Source organism: Amyelois transitella, chromosome 27 (genome assembly GCF_032362555.1).
Source record: "Amyelois transitella isolate CPQ chromosome 27, ilAmyTran1.1, whole genome shotgun sequence".
NCBI lineage: Eukaryota > Metazoa > Arthropoda > Insecta > Lepidoptera > Pyralidae > Amyelois > Amyelois transitella.
Window position 1 is genome coordinate 883,364 of NC_083530.1, and position 21,778 is coordinate 905,141.

Here is a 21,778-nt window from a genome sequence, read left to right on the forward strand (position 1 = left end):
TGAACCATCGTAACATAAATTACGATCAATTTTTTAATAACAAAATAAATATCCGATACCAAACACAAGTCATTGAAACAATTGATTGAGCGCTTTTAGAAATTGCTTTTTTTGTATCATTTTATGTTAGTCCTTGTTCAAATTGATCAATTGAGTGTTGATTATTTCAAACATACATAATATGATCACGTCTATATCGCTTACGGGGCAGACAGAGCCAACAGTCTTGAAAAGACTGACCGTTCAGCTGTTTGGCTTAATGATAGAAATTGACATTCAAATAGTGACGGGACGGCTAGCCCATCGCCTAAAAGAAGAATCCCAAGTTTATAAGCCTATCCCTTAGTCGCCTTTTACGACATCCATGGGAACGAGATGGAGGGGTCCTATTCTTTTTTATATTGGTGCCGGGAACCGCTCGGCAATATGTATGTATGTACGTACAAATTAATGTTAACAACAATATCATCTTGTTACAGTTCTGGTCTGCGTATCGGCTGCCGGTTTCCAGCAGCAGTACTTCAGGACGATGCCGAAGAGTCTGAAGGTGCATGAAGGCGCTGAAGCGGTGCTGGAGTGCGCTGTGGGCAACCTCGCTGGCCAGGTCCAGTGGGCTAAAGATGGATTTGCACTGGGTAAGCTCATACATCATCACTACATAGTATAAAACAAAGTAGCTATTTTAGTCTGTTCGTCTGTATGCTTAAATCTTTAAAATTACGCAACGGATTTTGATGCGGTTTTTTGCACCCGTGCGAAGCCGGGGCGGGTCGCTAGTACATACATAAAATCACGCCTCTTTCCCGGAGGGGTAGGCAGAGACTACCTCTTTCTACTTGCCACGATCTCTGCATACTTCCCTCGCTTCATCCACATTCATAACTCTCTGGATTTGCACTGGGTAAGCTCATTGCCGTTTTTTTTTATCTTCTTTGTTATAGCTTTAAGTTTTTTTTGTCACTAGTTTCAGTCATAAATACAAAGATAAATATCTTTATTGCACCATAAGAGTAAAACATACAAAACAGCACAAAACAGACAGAGATGGTGTTAAATACGGTAAAGCACTCTATAAAAAGTAAAACTTAGGTATGGAAATAAACTGGGGATGCTCTTGGGATGAAGTAAAACTGCACTTTGGTTTAACTTTAAATATGCACTGTAATAAACAACTGAACTTATTAATACAATAATGTTTCAAAACAATTTGATTTGTACTAGATATTGCATTGTAAAAAAGAATCAAATGCACACTTAAAAATTTTCCTTTTTCTTTTTTTGTAACTGGCCAGTTATGACACATTCTGAATAAAATAGAAAAGATGTTGCACAATACAAATTATATTAAACAGATGGTACAAAGGCGGACTTATAGCTAATGCAATCTCATCCAGTCAACCATTTGAAAACTAAATTCAAATAAGTTTGAACAATCGCTATATCCTTTTAAACTGGACCAATTAACCTGCATGACAATTGATATAGAACAATTTGAATTGACCAACTATTGTACGCAGACGAATGTAATACTGATATCTGACCACATGTGATATTTGGTTATTTGTAATGTATTGTATTGTATTCGCTGTAATAATAGCACTCGTATTCAATTTCACTGGCCCAATTCGAAAGTTGTCTGTTTATGTGAGTTTGGTTTAAAATTGATAACGATTTGAACCTGTCACTATTTGAATCTGAATTCCATTACGGGTGATTGAGGCCTTTTTGTTTTTTCAAGGCTCTGTCTCCCTCATGAGGGACAAAGACTTGATTGTAATGTATATATATTTTATACAAATAAGCCGTGTGATTTCCGACACCGATATAAAACATAATAGGACCTAATACATACATACATTTGGTCACGTCTATATCCCTTTCGGGGTAGACAGAGCCAACAGTCTTGAAAAGACTGATAGGTCACGCTCAGCTGTTTGGCCTAATTATAGAATTGAGATTCAAATAGTGACAGGTTGCTAGCCCATCGCCTTAAAAAAAGAATACCAAGTTTGTAAGCCTATCCCTTAGTCGCCTTTTACGACATCCATGGTTAAGAGATGTGGTCCTATTCATTAGGTATATATTGGTGCCGGGAACCACACGGCACATCATTAAACGTCAACTCTATACAGGAATAAAGTTGTATAGAGTTGACGTCTAGCCGTAATAGTATGTGAATTCATGCATAAAATATCATATAGCTATATCATACATAGAATGTTACAAACAGTAGTAAGAGAAACGATATAACGTAATATACATATATACTCCGAATTTACATGTACGCAATGGTGTGTGGTGTGAAATAAAAGATTAAGCGATGTAATTCTTTCTTTATCTACTCGTATACTAATATTATAAAGTTGAAGAGTTTGTTTGTTTGTTTGAACGCGCTAATCTCAGGAACGACTGGTTCGAATTAATAAATTATTTTTGTGTTTAATAGACCATATATCGAGGAAGGCTTTAGGCTATATAACATCACGCTGCAACTATTAGGAGCGAAGAAATAATGGAAAATGTGAAAAAAATCGGGGGAAAAATTATGCATCCTTGAGGGCTTCAATACCAAACTTTAACTGAATATTCTGTGAAAATTTAAAGCGTTAATTTTTAAGTATTTCTTGGTATAGCGGCAATGTTAATTTTTGAAAATTTCAGCTTTCTAGCTATCACGGTTAATGAGATACAGCCAAACATACAGAAAGACAGCGGGGACTCCGAAACGGCTTGACCGATTCTCATGAAATTTTGTGAGCATATTGAGTTGGTCTAAGAATCAGCCAACATCTACCTACATATATTTCACACCCCTTTCAAAGCGGCAGTATAATTAGTTTTGAGTAATTTATTTGACTCCAACCAATGTTGTGAAACCAATAGATATGACAATTATTAAGTGATATGAAGTGTCCCATAATACATATATACATACATAAAACTTGAGACCGAAATCCGCTTACTCCGATGAATCGCGCCAACCCGCCAATGCTCACAGAAACTCAACATCTGTGAATTCGTTGAACCGTAACATTTGCCGAATTGTTGTGTGCCCTAAGTACACTTAGTGTCGCGTGCCATTTTAATATTGACTAGCTGTGCCCGCGACTTCGTCCGCGTGGAATAGTTATTTCGGGCATCATTGAAGCCCTGAAGGTTATGGAATAGGAATAGTTTTTCCCTTCACATTTTCCATTATTTTTTTTTGCTCCTTAAAGTTGCAGCGTGATGTTATATAGCCTAAAGCCTTCCTCGATAAATGGTTTATTCAACGCAAAAAGAATTTTTCAATTCGAATCAGTAGTTCCTGAAATTAGCGCGTTCAAACAAACAAACTCTTCAGCTTTATAATATTAGTATAGATTATACTTACTTGAGCATGAAAATCTATATTACAGTATGTATATGCCGTGCGGTCATCGTCACCAATAGAAAAAATAATAGGCCTGTCCATAGATGTCGTGAAAGCCGATTGAGGGCTCATAAAGTTGAGAAACTTCGTTTAGGCGATGGGCTACTTGACCTGTCACTATTTGAATCTCAATTCTATCATTAAACCAAACAGCTGAACGTGGCCTATTGGTCTTTTCGAGACTGTTGACTTTGTCTACCCAGTAGAGGATATAAACGTGATCATTTCGTGATGTTTTGAAATAAGTCTCACACATCACATCTCTATTTCTTACGAGATACACAGAGCCAATAGTGACAGAAATAGAAGACCACGTTTAGCTAATGATATAATTGAGATTAGCCTCAAGGGGTTAAGTGTTTAGGTAGATTGTAGCTTTTAGACAAATATTTATATATATGATATATATATATTTAAATTTAATTTATTGAAATTTAAAAGTGCCCGCGAAAGCCTAAGTATCGTCTGAATAAAATATGGATTTATTTTTGATATGAGAAACGCGGTAATCCAATTTTTGTGCCACACAACAGCCTTGTTGGTTTTAGTGTATGTGGGATCGCTTATCAAAACAAAAAAAATTGACAGACTTTTTTTTTATTTTAAGATAAGAAACGTGATAATCATGTTCTTGTACCACACCAAAGCTTTGTTTGTTTCAGTGTCTGTATATTCGGTTTAAAAAAAAATAGTGACTTTGACTTATTTTTTTTTTTATTTTGAGGTGAGAAACGCGATAATCCTGTTCTTGTACCACACGAAAGCCTTGTTGGTTGCAATTTCTATGATTCGGTTTAAAAAAAAAAAATTTACTTTGACTTAATTTTTTTTTAATTTTGAGGTGAGAAACGCGATAATCCTGTTCTTGTACCACACTAAAACTTGTTTTTTTTTAATGTCTTTAAATTTGGTTTTAATAAAGTATTGACTGAATCATTTTTTTTTATTTTGAGATAAGAAACGCGATAATCCTATTCTTGTACCACACCAAAGCCTTGTTGGTTTTAGTGTCTGTGAGTTTGGTAAACTGAAAATATCAAACGGTTTTGTTTTGTCAGTAGTTTTAAACTACAATTCTGCTAGAATAGGTATTAACATTTGTGTCTACTCGTGACCTTTGAAACTTTGTCCAAAAAAAAGTTATGTAATTCAAAGGGGCAATGCTGTCAGATTTAGAAGATAGTTCTACCTATCCGTAGACATTTAATACACACATAATTACGTCTATATCCCTTGCGGGGTAGATAGAGCCATCAGTATTAAAAAGACTGATAGGCCACGTTAAGCTTATTAGCTTGGACTGGATAGAATTGAGATTCAATTAGTGACAGGTTGTTAGCCTGTCGCCTAAAATAAGGATTCCCAAGTTTATAAGACTTTTTAAAAATAAATCTATTCTATTCTATTCAAACTGAGTATACATGGCATATTTTGGAAGAAATTTCTTTAGAAATAAGTAATGCTCTTGTACTTAATTTCTCCTCAGTCTGAGTTCTAGTTGAATTTTCCTTATTGTTCATAAAAATATAAATAAAAATCAAAAATTGTTGAGAATAATAGTATCATGCGGGAAGGTCAAGTCAAGAATGCCCTGAATCGGTGAATTGAAATAAAAAAATTAATCAAAAAAGTGGAATGCTGTAGGGATGTCTTCGTAAAAAAATGACGTGATACGTATAGTGTGTAATTATAACAGTTTAACTCATATCTTTTTCGAAAAGTAAACATACATTCATAAAAGAGACGTGCTCTTTCCCGGAGGGGTAGGCAGAGATTTAATAGGATTTATAATCGCTATCGCTTATAACTCGCGCCGGGACCAATCAAACAATCGTTCAATAGGCTGACGTCACGCTCCTCTGAACTGTTAATTCCATAAATTTCAGCTTTGCTTTCAGTAAACACGCTCTGGAAGTTATATCCTACATGACAAAAAAGAGGTTCAAACTTTCAATTCCATCATTAAGCCAAACGTGGCCTATCTTCAAGATTGTTGGCTCTGTCTACCTCTATCATTAAGCCAAATAGTTGAACGTGGCCTATCAGTCCTTTCAACATTATTGGCTCTGTCTACCCCGCGAGGGATATGGACGTGACGGTTTGTACCTATGTATTAATGAAACTTTTAGTGTATTTATAATCGTCACGTGAAATTACACAGACTGACTCGTGAAATATCGCAATAAGGATTTATTAAAATTAAAATTTTCAACGCAAAATCATTTATTGAAATTAGAGAGTAATAAAATTTAAATTAGTTTAGTAACAAAAGAATTAGGTATTGTTTCTCTTCCCGTGCAAAATGTAAATGTCAATCAAAGAAAAGGATTAGAAACTCAAAATTGGGATACCAACCAACTTGGATGTCGTGAAAGGCGACTAAAGGATAGGCTTATAAACTTTTGGCGTGACTTCAAGATTGTTGGGGTATAGACGTGACTATATGAATATGAATGAATGAATTCGTAGATATGTTATTTATACCGTCGCGCTTATTACTTGGGCCATACACCATGAACAGTCCTATGACCCATGCAATGACACGCCTCGCAGTACTCGCTAACTAAATTTAAGTGACAACACATTTTTGTTGTTCCAACATCGTTTTGTTTGTGTTACCTATGAAAAAAAAATTCCGGTCGGGATTTTTAAATTTTGTTCCTGGAAAATATTGGAAATGTTTCATGTTACAATACCAAAATGGAAAGTTTTTTTTTTTTAATTTTGGAATACGTTTTATTATTTGTAATCAGAGCGTGCTGTGATTGGATTTTTAGATTTTAGACGCAGGATTCAATGTCTGCTAAAAGAGAGGTGTAGAAAATGACCGAGTCAGTCTTATATTTGTTAAAACCTACAGGGTTCATGGTATACCCATTATTAAAGTATTTATGACTATTGTAGTAGTTAGAACTGACATGTGCAAAATGATCAATACGTCTATTATATCTTTACTAATATTATAAAGCTGAAGAGTTTGTTTGTTTGTTTAAACGCGCTAACCTCAGGAACTACTGGTTTGAATTGAAAAATTCAATTTGCGTTGAATAGACCATTTAAGGAGGAAGTTTAAACTATTATGTAAGTGTATTGTATGCATACATACAAATAATCACGTCTATATCCATAGCGGGGTAGACAGAGCCACCAGTTTTGAAAAGACTGATAAGCCACGCTCAGCTGTTTGTTATTCAAATAATTGAGATTCAAATAGTGACAGGTTGCTAGCCCATCGCCTAAGAGAAGAATCCCAAGTTTATAAGCCTATCCCTTAATCGCCTTTTACGACATCTGTGGTAAAGAGATGGAGTGGTCCTAATCTTTTTTTTTATGGTAGTTACCGGGAACCACACGGCACTGCCGAGATCTATACGGCAAGTGTATTGTTACCTATTTTACATATTAATATTATTTTTTATTTAATTTTTATCGCACCAACCGTACATCCATCTCCGTTTAGTCCAAAGGTTCGACTGGCAGAGAATCCTACTACTATTATAAAGGCGAAAGTTTGTATGGATGTTTGTTACTCTTTCACGCAAAAACTACTGAACCGATTACCATGACATTTGGTATGTAGGTAGCTGAAGACCCAGAATAACACATAGGCTACTTTTTATCCCGGAGTTCCCGCGGGATTGATAGGGTTTCCATGCGGACGAAGTCGCGGGCGGCCTCTAGTGCTTTATAAAGTCAACCTGTGTCACATTTCAGGTGCACTAAGTTAAAATAAATGATTAAAAAAATATATAATAATGACAAAAATCAGCAAAACATTTCTTCAGCAATATCCAACGGCAACGGCAATAATTCGAATTTACACCGAAAATCGATTACGAAATCGATGCTCGCCAAATCCAATTTTAATCGAATCGATAAAAGAAATCGTGAATGCAACAGAGCGTAGTAAAATAGCGATTAATTGTTATATGATTGAAATAAAAAAATTTGAAATGCAAATTTTATCATCTGCCTATCACTTTGTATACAAGTATTAATTGTTTAAAATCCTACTAATATTATAAATGTGAAAGTTTGTATGTCAGTACTCATGTTTGTTACTCTTTCAAGCAAAAACTACTGTACCGATTACGATGAAATTTGGTATTTAAGTAGCTGAACACCCAGAATAACATATAGGCTATACTTTTAATCCCGGAGTTCCCGCGGGATTTATTCCACGCGTACGAAGTCGCGGGCGGCCTTTATTACATACATATAGTTACATATATCTACGTCTGTCTAGGTCCGAAAATATCATGGCCGGACGTCGTAAAAGACGATTTGGGAGCCAATGGACTAAATTACGAGGACGCCGAAAACCGGACCAAGTGGAGAGAGAAAAGGCGGACCTCGGGCCCCGAAACACATACATACATACATATAATAACGTCTATATCCCTTGCGGGGTAGACAGAGCCTACAGTCTTGTAAAGACTGATAGGCCACGTTAAGCTATTTGGCTTTAAGATAGGATTGAGATTCAAATAGTGACAGGTTGCTAGCCCAAGGCGTAGGAGGAATCTCAAGTTTATAAGCATATCCCTTAGTCGCCTTTTACGACATTTACGGGAAAGAGATGGAGTGATCCTATTCTTTTTATATTTGTGTAAAAGAGTTATAGAAATAATGAGAAAAGAATGTAAAGTTCTACATCTGAATGTAGCCTTCCAGATTTCCATAATCTGTTGGCTCTGTCTAACCCGCAAGGGATATAGACGTGACCATATGTAATGTTTGTATATATGTCTATTGCTCTTAAAAAAAAAAATCTTTTCTAACACCGTACCCCCTTTTCCAGGCTTCTCATCTGTGATCCCGGGGTACCCTCGTTACACCATGTTTGGTGACCGGCGCCATGGGGTCTACAACCTTAGGATAGTCAACGTGAGTCTGGAAGATGACGCCGAGTACCAATGTCAAGTTGGACCGGCGCAGATGCATAAGGTCATCAGAGCGAACGCTACCCTCACTGTTATATGTAAGTATAATTTTGTTTGTTTATTTGTATTATCTCTAATTAACTCCATTTAACTCTATTTTACTCCATGTAACTCCATTTTACTCCGTTTTACTCCATTTTACTCCGTTTTGCTCCATTTTACTCCATGTAACTCCATTTTACTCCACTTCACTCCGTTTAACTAGAGTTAGATCGAGTAAAGACTCAAAGTCAGGAGTCAGGTTTTGACGAAACGAATCCCATCATACCTCCGAAACCATTTCAGGGGAACCTAATTTTTTTTCATGGTTGTTCATGGAATTTTTTATCACTATATTTATAGGAATACCACTCCGTGATTCTCTTACCAAAGCAACCTAATAAGTTAAATTTGTCCCAAAAATTGTCACTTTCACTACACTCCTAAAAGTAATATTCGGACATTTCATAAAAATGACTATTACATTTTATCACTGACCGTTAGGGCTGAAATAAAATTTTATAATTTTCATACGTCGTTTCATAGGGTCGCCCCTTATAAGAGATCTTATTGGAAACGGAACTAAAAATTTGAATAAAGGGCCCGAATGAAATAGTAGCAGGAGTTAGAGTAACTATATGATTACAGAGCGCGCTAAAACATTGATGAATGGAACAGAACAGATATTTTTATACATACATACATACATATAATCACGTCTATATCCCTTACGGGTTAGACAGACCCAACAGTCTCAAAAAAACTGATAGGCCACGTTCAGCTATTTGGCTTAATGATAGAATTGAGATTCAAATAGTGACAGGTTGCTAGCCCATCGCCTAAAAAAAGAATCTCAAGTTTGTAAGCCTATCCCTTAGTCGCCTTTTACGACATCCAAGGGAAAGAGATGGAGTGGTCCTATTCTTTTTTGTATTAATGCCGGGAACCACACCGGTATGTCGGTATTTTTTTTGGGTATTTATTTATTTATCACATAATTGACGTCACATCACTTAAATCTAATTCCAACTGCTACCGCTTCCAAACCGCATGTGTAGAAGAAGCGGCGGAACAAACTACACTGCAGCATTTTCACCGGACGTCACTTTACATATATAGATCTCTTAAATTTAAATCGTGGAGGAATGCACGCACATTGTCTACATTAAAGAAACATAAAAAAAGATGTAACGGATAGTAAATTAAGGTTACCTATTCAATGAAATGGAGATGCGAGAGTTTTTGTTAAATTGCTAAATGATGATTATATTTCATTTCGTTATTATTGTAAATGAAAAAATAATAAAGAAAAATGTATAAGATTATACATAAAGGTAGAATATTATTTACTTATCATTTTGAATTGAAATGAAAAAAAAATCCCATTTTTCGTAATAAATATATTCTATTTTCCTATTTCCTTCGTTGGGTCAACTCTATCTCTGTGCCAAATTTCGTTCAAATCTAAGGTTTAGGCGTGATAGCGTAACAGACAGACATATTTTGCATATTTTAAGGTTATTTAGTCTCACATGAGCGCGCTCTAATAAACACGAAGGAAGCTTTACCTACTCCGTATAGCAAACCTATTACGCTTTAAGTGATGGGACACATAAACTTAGGATTTTATCGATAAAAATTCCATTTCGGCACTGTCGATGCTTGGGTGTTTTTTATGGTTTACGCTCACCTGATGGTAAGATATTGCAAGGTTTATTTTATGGGTTAAGGTTGATTTTATTAATATATATCGTAAAGTGTGGTTCGCGGCACCAATATACAAAAAGAATAGGACCGCTCCATCTCTTTCCCATGGAAGTCGTAAAAGGCGACTAAGGGATAGGCTTACAAACTTGAGATTCTTCGTATACGCGATGGGCTAGTATCACGACTTGAATCTCAATTCTATCATTAAACCTATTAGCTGAACGTGGCCTGTCCGTTAACTGCCTGATATGCTAATAACGACTATTAATTTGACATTATAATATTTGATGTACCTACTTGCAAATTTATATAATTACCTAAAAAAAAAAAGAAAAAAGCAACTGTTATACTTGATTGCGGTTTTGAAAAAAAAACTTTGTCAATTCTTTATAAATAGAATCACGGCTCAATTTAATTGATACTCGTTACTACCATTAAACCCTGCATCAATGTCGACTTAAATCACAAAGATGTGGGTAGACAAAGATACAATCATTTAGACACAGAATTACATCAAGTGTCAAAACGTCACAATTGAAGATAAACCCTTTGAGTACCCTCGAAACCCGTTTGTAAATTTGTTATGGAATTATGTCAATATTAGCTTTCGTCCGTCGCGTCGGTCCAATATACATACATAAAATCACGCCTTTATCCCGGAGGGGTGGGCAGAGACTACACTCTTTCACTTGCCACGATCTCTGCATACTTCCTTGGCTTCGTCCACATTCATAACTCTCTTCATGCAAGCTCGGCGGTTTCGGGTACTCTCGACCTGACCCTTTGCCAGGACGTCCTTAATTTGATCAAGATACAATCGTCTAGGCCTTATCTTACTTGTCTCCCTGTCTCTCTCTCTTTCCCAATTCATACTGGATCATATAAAAGCAAACCGTTGCCTGAATGTGTTTCCGTCTAAGTAAGCAACCAAACTAATGTATATACATGTGGAATAGAATAAAACTAAGTTCTATCACCACATATTAACTTATAAGCGTCTTGTTCCTTTCGTCCTGGCTCGTCAACTCTCTGTAGAGGATCCTGGATATGGTGAGTCAGGTTTTTACACGACGCGTCTCCTATCTGACCTCCGCAGCATTTGCAGGTAAACCTAATCCCGACACTCTAATCATAATATAAGCGTACGAAGTCCGATATCAGACAGAACGTCACACCTTTAGTCGTCTTGTGCTTACCCCGCGCATTATTTACCCTCATCAGGCCTTAAGAACTGCATGAGTTTCAGAATGTCTGCCACGGCCTCTGTGGCTCAGCGGTAGCACGCTTGTCTGTGACACCGGAGGTCCCGGGTTCGAATCCCGGTCAGGGCATGATGAGAAAAGAACTTTTTCTGATTGGCCTGGGTCTTGGATGTTTATCTATATAAGTATTTATTATAAAATATAGTATCGTTGAGTTAATATCTCGTAACACAAGTTTTGAACTTACTTCGAGGCTAACTCAATCAATGTAATTTGTCCCGTATATATTTATATATTTATTTAATGTCACCTGTTGCGAACTGCTGTGAATCACGCTTTATCGACCTATCGACCGCCTATGCTCAACGATGCCTAACCTTTTATCGATATACTGTTTCGCGTCACTAGTTAACCCTTCGCCGCCTATAAAGCAAGCCCCTCCGACCCAGGGTCGCGTAACGCCAACTTTACGCCCCGATACTAAGACACGAGTATTCGCTTAACCTTATCGGCAAATATAAAATGGTTAGCTCCGAATTTGATTATAAATTTTGTTGGGTATTTTTACGCGATCGATAAAATGACCGTGTGGTTCCCGGCACCAATACAAAAAAGAATAGGACCACTCCATTTCTTTCCCATGGATGTCGTAAAAGGCGATTAAGGGATAGGCTTACAAACTTGAGATTATTTTCAGGCTAGCAACCTGTCACAATTTGAATCTCAATTCTATCATTAGGTAAGCCAAATAGCTAAACGTGGCCATTCAGTCTTCTCGAGACTGTTGGCTCTGTCTACCCCGCAAGGGATATAGACGTGACTATATGTACCTATGTATGTATGACGATAAAATAGAGTGTTATGTATTTTTATGCATTATTTCGCTTGACTTCCTAAATGGATAATCTGTTATGCAGTTGCCTGGACCGTATCGTTAATTTATTATTTCCTTGAATAAATTTATTCACATACATACACATATAATCACGTCTATATCCCTTGCGGGGTAGACAGACCCAACAGTCTTGAAAACTTTGAAAGTTCACATTCAGCTGTATGACTTTACGATGGAATTGAGATTCAAATAGGTTGCTAGCCCATCGCCTGTAAGAGGATTCCCAAGTTTATAAACCAATCCCTTATTCCACTTTTACGATATCTATAGTAAAATATCTATAGTAAAATATGGAGTGGTTCTATTCTGTGCTGGAAACCACACGGCCTTTATTGAAATAGCACGTCAGTTTTATTCTACTGTCACTTTACCTTCGGTTAAAGTTTTTGACAAACACACACACATACACACAAATATCTCTCTCTCCTTTACGGGGTAGACGGAGTATTAGACTCTGTCTACCCCGTAAAGGAAAGAGCGTGACATTCCACCTTCCCAGCAAAAAAGAATAAAATATTACACGAAGTCTAATATTGAATTTTATCAATAAGCCAAACAGCTGAACCTATCAGTCTTTTCAAGACTGGTGACTCTGTCTACCCCGCAAGGGATATATACATGATTATATGTATGTACGAAGTCTCCTGATTATAAATCTATTATATCCTGATTATATGTAAAAGGCTAGAATTCTCCACATTTATATACTCACAAAAGAGCTTTGAATAAAAATTCCTGGATCCTTAAAGTAACATAGAAAATATAACTCGGAGAGTATGAACTACTTAGAAAGTCATATAAAAATCTACGCGGAGACTGGCACAAAGTTACCGCTATTGGCGTTAGTTCTGTGCGAATATAAAATGTTAATAGGACAGAGATCAAGTCACGAACACAGATAATAAGACCATTGCCGTGTGGTTGCTGGAACTCGAGAATAATTCATCTCGTCTGTTCACCACGTGTTTGGATTTACTATTTGGTTGACTGGAAGATATAATATAATTTGTTATCACGTCTATATCCCTTGCGGGGTAGACAGAGCCAACGGTCTTTAAAAGACTGTAAGGCCGCGTTCAGCTGTTTGGCTTAATGATAGAATTGAGAATTCAAATAGCGACAGGTTGCTAGCCCATCGCCTAAAAGAGGAATCCCATGTATGTAACTAGAAGAATTCCTAGTAAGGATAAGTCCGCCAATGTTAATATTCGTTAAAATGCAATCATTTTTGTATGTGTAATGAAAAGTTTACAAACAAACTTGGTACAAACAAACTTGGTAACCTGACATTTTGCATGTAAAAAGATTTATACTAGACTAATTTACTTATTTTCTTAGTCGCCTTTTACGACATCCATAGGAAAGAGATGGAGTGGTCTTATTCTTATTTTATTTTGGTGCCGGGCACCACAGGGCATTTTATTAATTGTTGTTCGATCCTTTAAAGTTGCAAGTTTTATTAAAATTCAAAACTTTTATTCATTATTATGGGACACTTCAATATCACTTAATAATTGTCATATCTTTTGGTTTCACAACATTGGTTTACCTCAAATGAATTGCTTAAAACTGAGTTTACTGCCGCTTCCAAAGCGTCAGTGCTGAAGAAGCGGTAACAAACTGCACTGCAGCGTTTTAAATTTTGAGACTTTGAGAACAGCTTTATATCTTGACTATCTATGTTTCCTACACTACATTCGAGTACCGTGGACTTGAAAACTCATTTGATGTTCCTTGGGGATATTTTTATACTACCACGAAATGAGAAAGAATTTACTTGCAATCAGAAATTGTAATCGGCATAAAAAAATTATATATACGGGACAAATTACACAGATTGAGTTAGCCTGGAAGTAAGTTCGAGACTTGTGTTACGAGATACTAACTCAGCGATACTATATTTTATGATAAATACTTATATAGATAAACATCCAAGACCCAGACCAATCAGAGAAAGTTCGTTTCTCATCATGCCCTGGCCGAGATTCGAACCTGGGACTCCGGTATCACAGACAAGCGCACTACCGCTCGCCACAGAGGCCGTCAAATAAGAATAAATAATTAACGATTAACTTTAAATTCGCTTATAGTTCATATCCATACTACATACATAAACACATACAAGAGGAATCTCAAGTTCCAATCAACCCTTAGTCGTCTTTCACGACATCCATGGGAAAGATTTGCTTTGTTTATTAGTGACAAAGGCTACTCTTTTTTATTTTCTATAGTGGCAAAGTCTTCTGCAAAAACTATTTTATTCATTTGACGCAACATGGTATCGTGTGGTTCCTGGCACCAATGGAAAAACCAATAGGACCACTCTATCTCTTTCACATGGATGTCGTAAAAGACGACTAACGGATAGGCTCATATACTTGAGATTCTTCTTTTAGGCGATGTGCTAGCAACCTGTCACTATTTGAATCTCAATTCTATCATTAAGGCCAAACAGCTGAACGCGGCCTTACAGTTACTTGAAGACTATCGGCTCTGTCTACCCCGAAAGGGATATAGACGTGATCATATATGTTGGCGCAATACGAGCGTATAAAAACACCGTTTCAAGATACGATGTTCAACACATTTTGAAAGTTTTCCAGAAACTGTGTTATATTCTTAACACTACACTCGTAACAGTGATATTTCCATCTCTTTCCCTCTTTGGGTGAATCTTTAATAGCTAGTTTAGACAGGGCGAGCTAGCATGCGAGTCACCCTGCCTCTTATAATACATACATTGGCCATGGTCACGTCTATATCCCTTGCGGGGTAGACAGAGACAACAGTCTTGAAAGACTCAAGACTCTTGGCTCTCTCTCAAGACTAATAAAAGAGTAAAGATTTGTGCCGTGTGGTTCCCGGCATCAATAGAGAAAAGAATAGGAGTACTCCATCTCTTTCCCATGGATGTCGTAAAAGGCGACTAAGGGATTGGCTTGCAAACTTGGGATTCTTCTTTTAGGCGATGGGCTAGCAACCTGTCACTATTTGAATCTCAATTCTATCATTAAGCCAAACAGCTGAACGTGGCATTTCAGTCTTTTCAAGACTGTTGGCTCTGTCTACCCCGCAAGTTATATAGATGTGATGATATGTATGAAAAGATTTGTATTTTTATAATTTATTATTATTTATGTACCTACATCAAGAAAAAAAATCAACTAGAACTAAAGTACAGTAATTGGTTTCAGTAGACCCACGACACATTATTGTATGTTTGTAACGAATTTATTCAAAAACTATTGAATTGAATTTGATGAAATTTGTAACAAGGATAGATAAGATCTTTAGGAACAACATAGGGGTTTTTCTTTTTCTGGTAACCGCTATCCAACGTTATAACGTTTAAAAAATTCCAATCCGTTTTTCCAGCAGTAGCTTGCACTGTTTAAACCAGAATTAAGATTACATCTTCCGTCTCGCTCGCACCGCAGCGCAATCTCGCCGGAATATAAAATTTGCAAACGCGAGAAAAGTTATGTTTTTTTTACGTAAGCCCTTCTGAAATATTGATAGGGCGACCTCTGTAGGGGTGCTTGTAATATTTACTACGAAATAATCGTATCGATATATGTAATTAGTACTACATTCATTCATGTTTTTTAAATCAAGACTTGACGGCCTCTGTGGCGCAGCGGTAGTACGCTTGTCTGTGACACTGGAGGGCCCGGGTTCGAATCTCGGTCAGGGCATGATGAGAAAAGAACTTTTTCTGATTGGCCTGGGTCTTGGATGTTTATCTATATAAGTATTTATTAAAAAATATGGTATCGTTGAGTTAGTATCTCGTAACACAAGACTCGAACTTACTTGGAGGCTAACTCAATCTGTGTAATTTGTCCCGTATATATTTATATATATTTATTTATTTAATGTGCATTCGTCCACGATGTAGTTTTAAAAGATCTACTTTTTTGATTGACGTCCGATGAAAATGCTGCAGTGTAGTTTGTTCCGCCGCTTCTTCTACACATGCGCTTTGGAAGCGATAGTAGTTATATTTAGATTTAAGTGATGTGACGTCAATAAGTGATACCTTGTATCCAATTTTGAAAATAAATCTATTCTATTCTAATATTATTTGTAGGGTTATAATTGCATGTTAATTGCATGTATTTTTTACCACATCAAACTACTTTTAGGGAGTGTGATGATGGGACTGGTCGAAAGGAAGTCGGAATGTCGTGTGGTATTGATTGTAAATCGCCTTAATATATAAAACAATCACGTTAAAAATTACAGCAAGACATCGCCAACCCTACCGCTGCCAATAAAAAAGATGTACATCCCGGCGCAGCGTAGGGTTAAAATCTTTACAAAAAAGTTATTGATAACGCGGTGGGGTCAAATGGGACGTAATAAAACTGAGGAGGGTAACCGTTGACAGGGTTAATTTTTAAGGTTTACACCTTCTTTTTTAAAGGCTTTCTGGTTTTTTTTTCTGTACATCTTTGTAGCTTTTGGTATTATAGATAGATATGTTATTGATTTTATACACATACATATGGTCACGTCTATATTCCTTGCAGGGTAGACAGAGCCAACAGTATTGAAAAGACTGAATGGCCACGTTCAGCTATTTGGCTTAATGAAAGAATTGAGATTCAAATAGTGACAGGTTGCTAGCCCATTGCCTAGAAAAAGAATCCCGGGTTAATAAGCCTGTCCTTTAGTCGCCTTTTACGACATCAATGGGAACGAGATGGAGTGGTCCTATTCTTTTTTTTTTATTGGTGCCGGGAACCACACGGCACCGATGCTTTAAAAGCCTTGGATATTTCCAATCATCTCGCTTTACCTCAAGAAATAACTATTTTTGCAATTATTACCATACCTACATAAAATCACGCCTCTTTCCCGGAGGGGTAGGCAGAGACTACCTCTTTCCACTTGCTACGATCTCTGCGTACTTCCTTCGCTTCATCCACATCCATAACTCTCCTCATGCAAACTCGGCGGTTTCGGGTACTTTTGACCTAACCCTTTACCAGGACGTCCTTAATTTGATCGAGATACGTTCGTCTAGGTCTTTTTTTTCATTATTAACATCAATAATTTCAATAAAACCCATTGTGTATCAATTCGGAAACTTCCCATTTCAACGTTTTTTCCCATTTCTAAATACTTCCATAAAATTCGCCCTAAAAAAGTAGGTAATAATAATAAAAATAAAAATAAAAAAAAAAAACAACGACCGCTGCGTTCCATTTTACGTAGCGACACTAACAATAAATAACTTTACAAGGAAACTAAGATTGGGGTTGAACGGGCGGGACGCACCAAATTATAATAACCAAAGCAATCTTGATTTTGTAGCAATATAACCGTTGCCAAATTTCATTCTAGGACCTAAGAGTAACTGTTATAGTTGTAGAGCGATGCTTGATAAGTGCCGTGTGGTTCCCGGCACCAATACAAAAAATAACAGGACCACTCCGTCTTTTTCCCATGGATGTCGTAAAAGGCGACTAAGGGATAGGCTTACAAACTTGGGATTCTTTTTTAGGGCGATGGGCTGGCAACCTGTCGTCACCATTTGAATGTCAATTCTATCATTAAGCCAAATAGCTGAACGTGACCTCTCCTGAATTCAGTCTTTTCAAGACTATTGGCTCTGTCTACCCCGCAAGGGATATAGACGTGACCATTTGTATGTATGTATGCTAAATAATTTTTAAACGTTAATTTCGCCGTATTGTTAATTTAATCTTCATTTATTTTTAGCTTTTAAATGTATTTTGTAGTAGCCTTAAATTATTTTTTTATTTTTTATATAATTCGATCATGCAACCATACAGCTAAACGTGGATTTTCGGTCTTTTCGAGACTGTTGGCTCTGTCTACCACGTAAGGGGAAAAGACGTGATAATATGTAAGTTTGTATGTTAAAATTAGTAAGCAGTGCAGTTATTTGCACGCGCTCTATAGTATTAAAGACAGCTACACTAACCTAATGATATAAACCTGATGCTAGGGTTGCCAAAAGCAAAAACAATAATTTTTGGAAGATATAGGCAACTTGTTATGTGGAAATAATGTTATGTACGTCTTACTTTTATGGAGTTTTAAATTGTATGACAATTATATCTCTTTTGTTTGTTTGTAAGCTCTATATCGCACCCTAGCTGTCGTGCCCGCGACTTCGTCCGCGTGGAATAGTTATTTTGGGCATCATCATTATTCTCCCTGTTTTTTTTCACATTTTCCATTAATTCTTCGCTCTTCAAAGTTGCAGCGTGATGTTATATAGCCTAAAGCTTTCCTCAATAAATTGTCTATTCAACACAAAAATAATTTTTCAATTCGACCCAGTAGTTCCTGAGATTAGCACGTTCAAACAACCAAACAAACTCTTCAGCTTTATAATATTAGTATAAATAAAAATAAATATAACCAATTACAAAACCGTCATTGGATTTAGAAGAATATGTGCAACGGTGGTCTTATTCCAATTGGGACATCTTCCAGTCAGCCAAAGTAATTAGTTAGTTCCGTGAAATTTTACAAAAAGTTTTTTAGCACGATTATCACTTTGTCATAAATAAATAAATATATACGGGACAAATTACACAGATCGAGTTAGCCTCGAAGTAAGTTCGACACTTGTGTTACGAGATACTAACTCAATGATACTATATTTTATTATAAATACTTATATAGATTAACATCCAAGACCCAGGCCAATCAGAAAAAGTTCTTTTCTCATCATGCCCTGGCCGGGATTCGAACCCGGGACCATAATAGTGTGTCGTAATGTTAAAATTTCAAAAATCAATCAATTCAAAACAGGCAAATATGCAGGGACTGTACAATTTGTAAATTACTATATAAAATTACTAAAACTAAATAAAACTTTTTTAGGAAATAAAAAACATAAAAATCAGAGGATTACTTTCAAAAAAAATATTGTTATATACAATTTAAAAGCTCAAAGAATATCTGACAGGTTAATTTTAACTCGTGCTAAAGTATACAAGCGTGGCTTGTTTCAACTAAGATATAAAAGTCCTCTTTTGAGCATTAAAACTTCGACAAAACCAGTCTACTTTGAAAACTTCTGAAGAGCCTTAAGTTAAAATTAACGAAAGCACAGATGTTTAACCACCCTCTAATTCTTTATTAAGAAAATGCGGAAAGGGATTTGGAAAATGAGTTACACACATAATAAATTACTTAAAACTGAGTTTACTTCCGCTTCTTAAGCGTCAGTGCAGAAGAAGCGGTAACAAACTGCACTGCAGCATTTTCTTCTGTATGTCTGTCTGCTCAGATTTGTACATTTTATTTATAACGGTTTCATATCAATCAAGACAGCTGGCCATGTCTACCCCGCATTGGAAATAAACGTGATTATATGAATGAATTAATATTGATCTGAATGGGAGAGTTTTAGAATTATATAATATAATTCTATCCTTACCTTATTTTTAAATTATCTTGTACAATGTTCGTTTTTTTGTGAATGATTCTTTAAACACCAAAGATGGTTGTAATAAAGAGTCAAACAAAAATTTAAAGAATTCCCTAAAAAGGTGTTATTTTTTATGTTATTAGCTTTGGTGCCGTGTGGTTCCCGGCACCAGTACAAAAAAGAATAGGACCACTCAATCTCTTTCCCATGGATGTCGTTAAAGGCGACTAAGGGATAGGCTTACAAACTTGGGATTCCTCATTTAGGCGACAAGCTAGCAACCTGTCACTATTTGAATCTCAATTCTATCATTAAGCCAAACAGCTGAACGTGGCCTATCAGTCATTTCTAGACTGTTGGCTCTGTCTACCTCGCAAGGGATATAGACGTGATTAAATGTATGTACGTTCTAAGTTGTAACCGTTCCTACTATTTCCAAATTGATTTCGCTTTCCAAAGACTATCGCTCTCCGTCAATTGTTTTTTTATCATTATCCTGTCGAAGATTTACTGTAGTAAAAAAGGGGAATTTAAAACTCTTTGCATTTCAATCTGTTTTAGCCGACTTCGAAAATAGGAGGTTCCGTGTTCTACTAAGTATGTTAACATACATACATACAAAACATATAGTCACGTCTATATCCCTTACGGGGTAGACAGAGCCAATCGTCCCGAAAAGTCTGTGTCTCCCATATATTATACTATTAATCGGAAATAAATCTGACATACATGTATACAGATAATCACGTCTACACCCCTTGCGGGGTAAACAGAGCTAATAGTCTTATAAAATAAAGTAAATAAATCGTAATAACTACAAAATAAAATTACTTTTTAAAAAAACTTTAACCCTTTACAGGACAGAATACTGAACTCAAATTACACAGGGTGACACTCCGGTTTTTCATACAAAAAATCACCACGTCTATAGCAGTACTTATTAAAATGACTACTAAAATATCAATATACGTCTGTAGCTACGGGCATACCCGCTGTACGGATACAACCGGACTGTTATTATAAATAGAAACTTAAACCAACAAGACGGTTAGTTAGCCTCAAAAGGGTCTGTTTCAGTATTTTCTGATGTTTCAAATAAACTATCATCGTCGGTATCTTCCGGGGTCGACACATCCTCCAACAGTTTTTTGATTATTCTCTTCGTCTTTATTCATCTATGACAAAAAGTGAACTTGAGCAAATCACACAAATTGAGCTAGCCCCAAAGTAATTTCGAGATTTGTGTAATGGCATTAGTATCGATACTATATTTTATAACAACATATGTACATATGAATCTTATAAGAATGAGTAAAATACTTACGTTTTCTGTCACAAATTTTTGCGACACTGACTTGATGTTTCAAAGAATGTTCTAGGCGAACTAAACGGCTATTGCCGTGGTGTCACTATATCAACTACTTTTTTGTGGTTCTACACGATGTAAATATGTATGTATTTTAGTTCTTAGATTTGACAGTAATAATGTTTGAATAACTTGAAGATAGACAGTAAATCTTGTTCTTTACAATGATAGTATGAACGTAGCACGGTGCCCACCGTAGCGCTCTTTACGCCATCTTTTAAAACGACTGCGATGCCCGGGCTGTCAACCTTCTAAGTTTTTAGCACACTGCTATAACCGTACTGTCCTGTAAAGTGTTAATTAAATTTATAAATTGTTGAAAAAAAATTCTTTCAGATAGGATAGTAACTCTTGATGAACAGTTGCAAAAAATAAATAAAAGAACGAATAACATTTTACGACTGAACCTTAAGAAATCGGGAAAAACAACATATAACTATGAATTATATGATAGAAATAACAACAAAATATATATTCACGCCCAGGACCCGCTATGATGATAATAACATACTTTATATGAGATATAGGTTATATGTCTCTAAACATAACATATATGAGAACTGGACTTAAGTTTGGGGTACACTAAAGCCATACTATACTATTAATTCATTCATTCATATAGTCACGTCTATATCCCTTGCGGGGTAGAAAAATAATTTTTCAATTCGAACCAAATAGTTCCTGAGATTAGCGCGTTCAAACTAACAAACTCTTCAGCTTTATAATATTAGTATAGATATATAAATAAAGTAAATATAACGGGTTAATTTTTTAAGAGGTATAGGATTTGAATTTCGAATAAAAAAAACACAAAAAATTTGAAAAGTTTGATAAAATCATTATTGGAATCGATATAACGA

The 21,778-nt window shown here is 36.0% G+C and overlaps 1 protein-coding gene across 1 annotated transcript in view; it reads left to right on the forward strand.

Annotated features, from left to right (window-relative positions):
- LOC106138984 (nephrin) overlaps positions 1–21,778 on the forward strand; it is a 200,258-nt gene that overhangs the window by 13,545 nt on the left and 164,935 nt on the right. The window contains exons 2-3 of the mRNA XM_060951941.1: positions 480–635; positions 8,214–8,393. Coding sequence (XP_060807924.1) covers positions 480–635; positions 8,214–8,393 — 336 coding nt within the window. The remainder of the gene's footprint in view (positions 1–479; positions 636–8,213; positions 8,394–21,778) is intronic.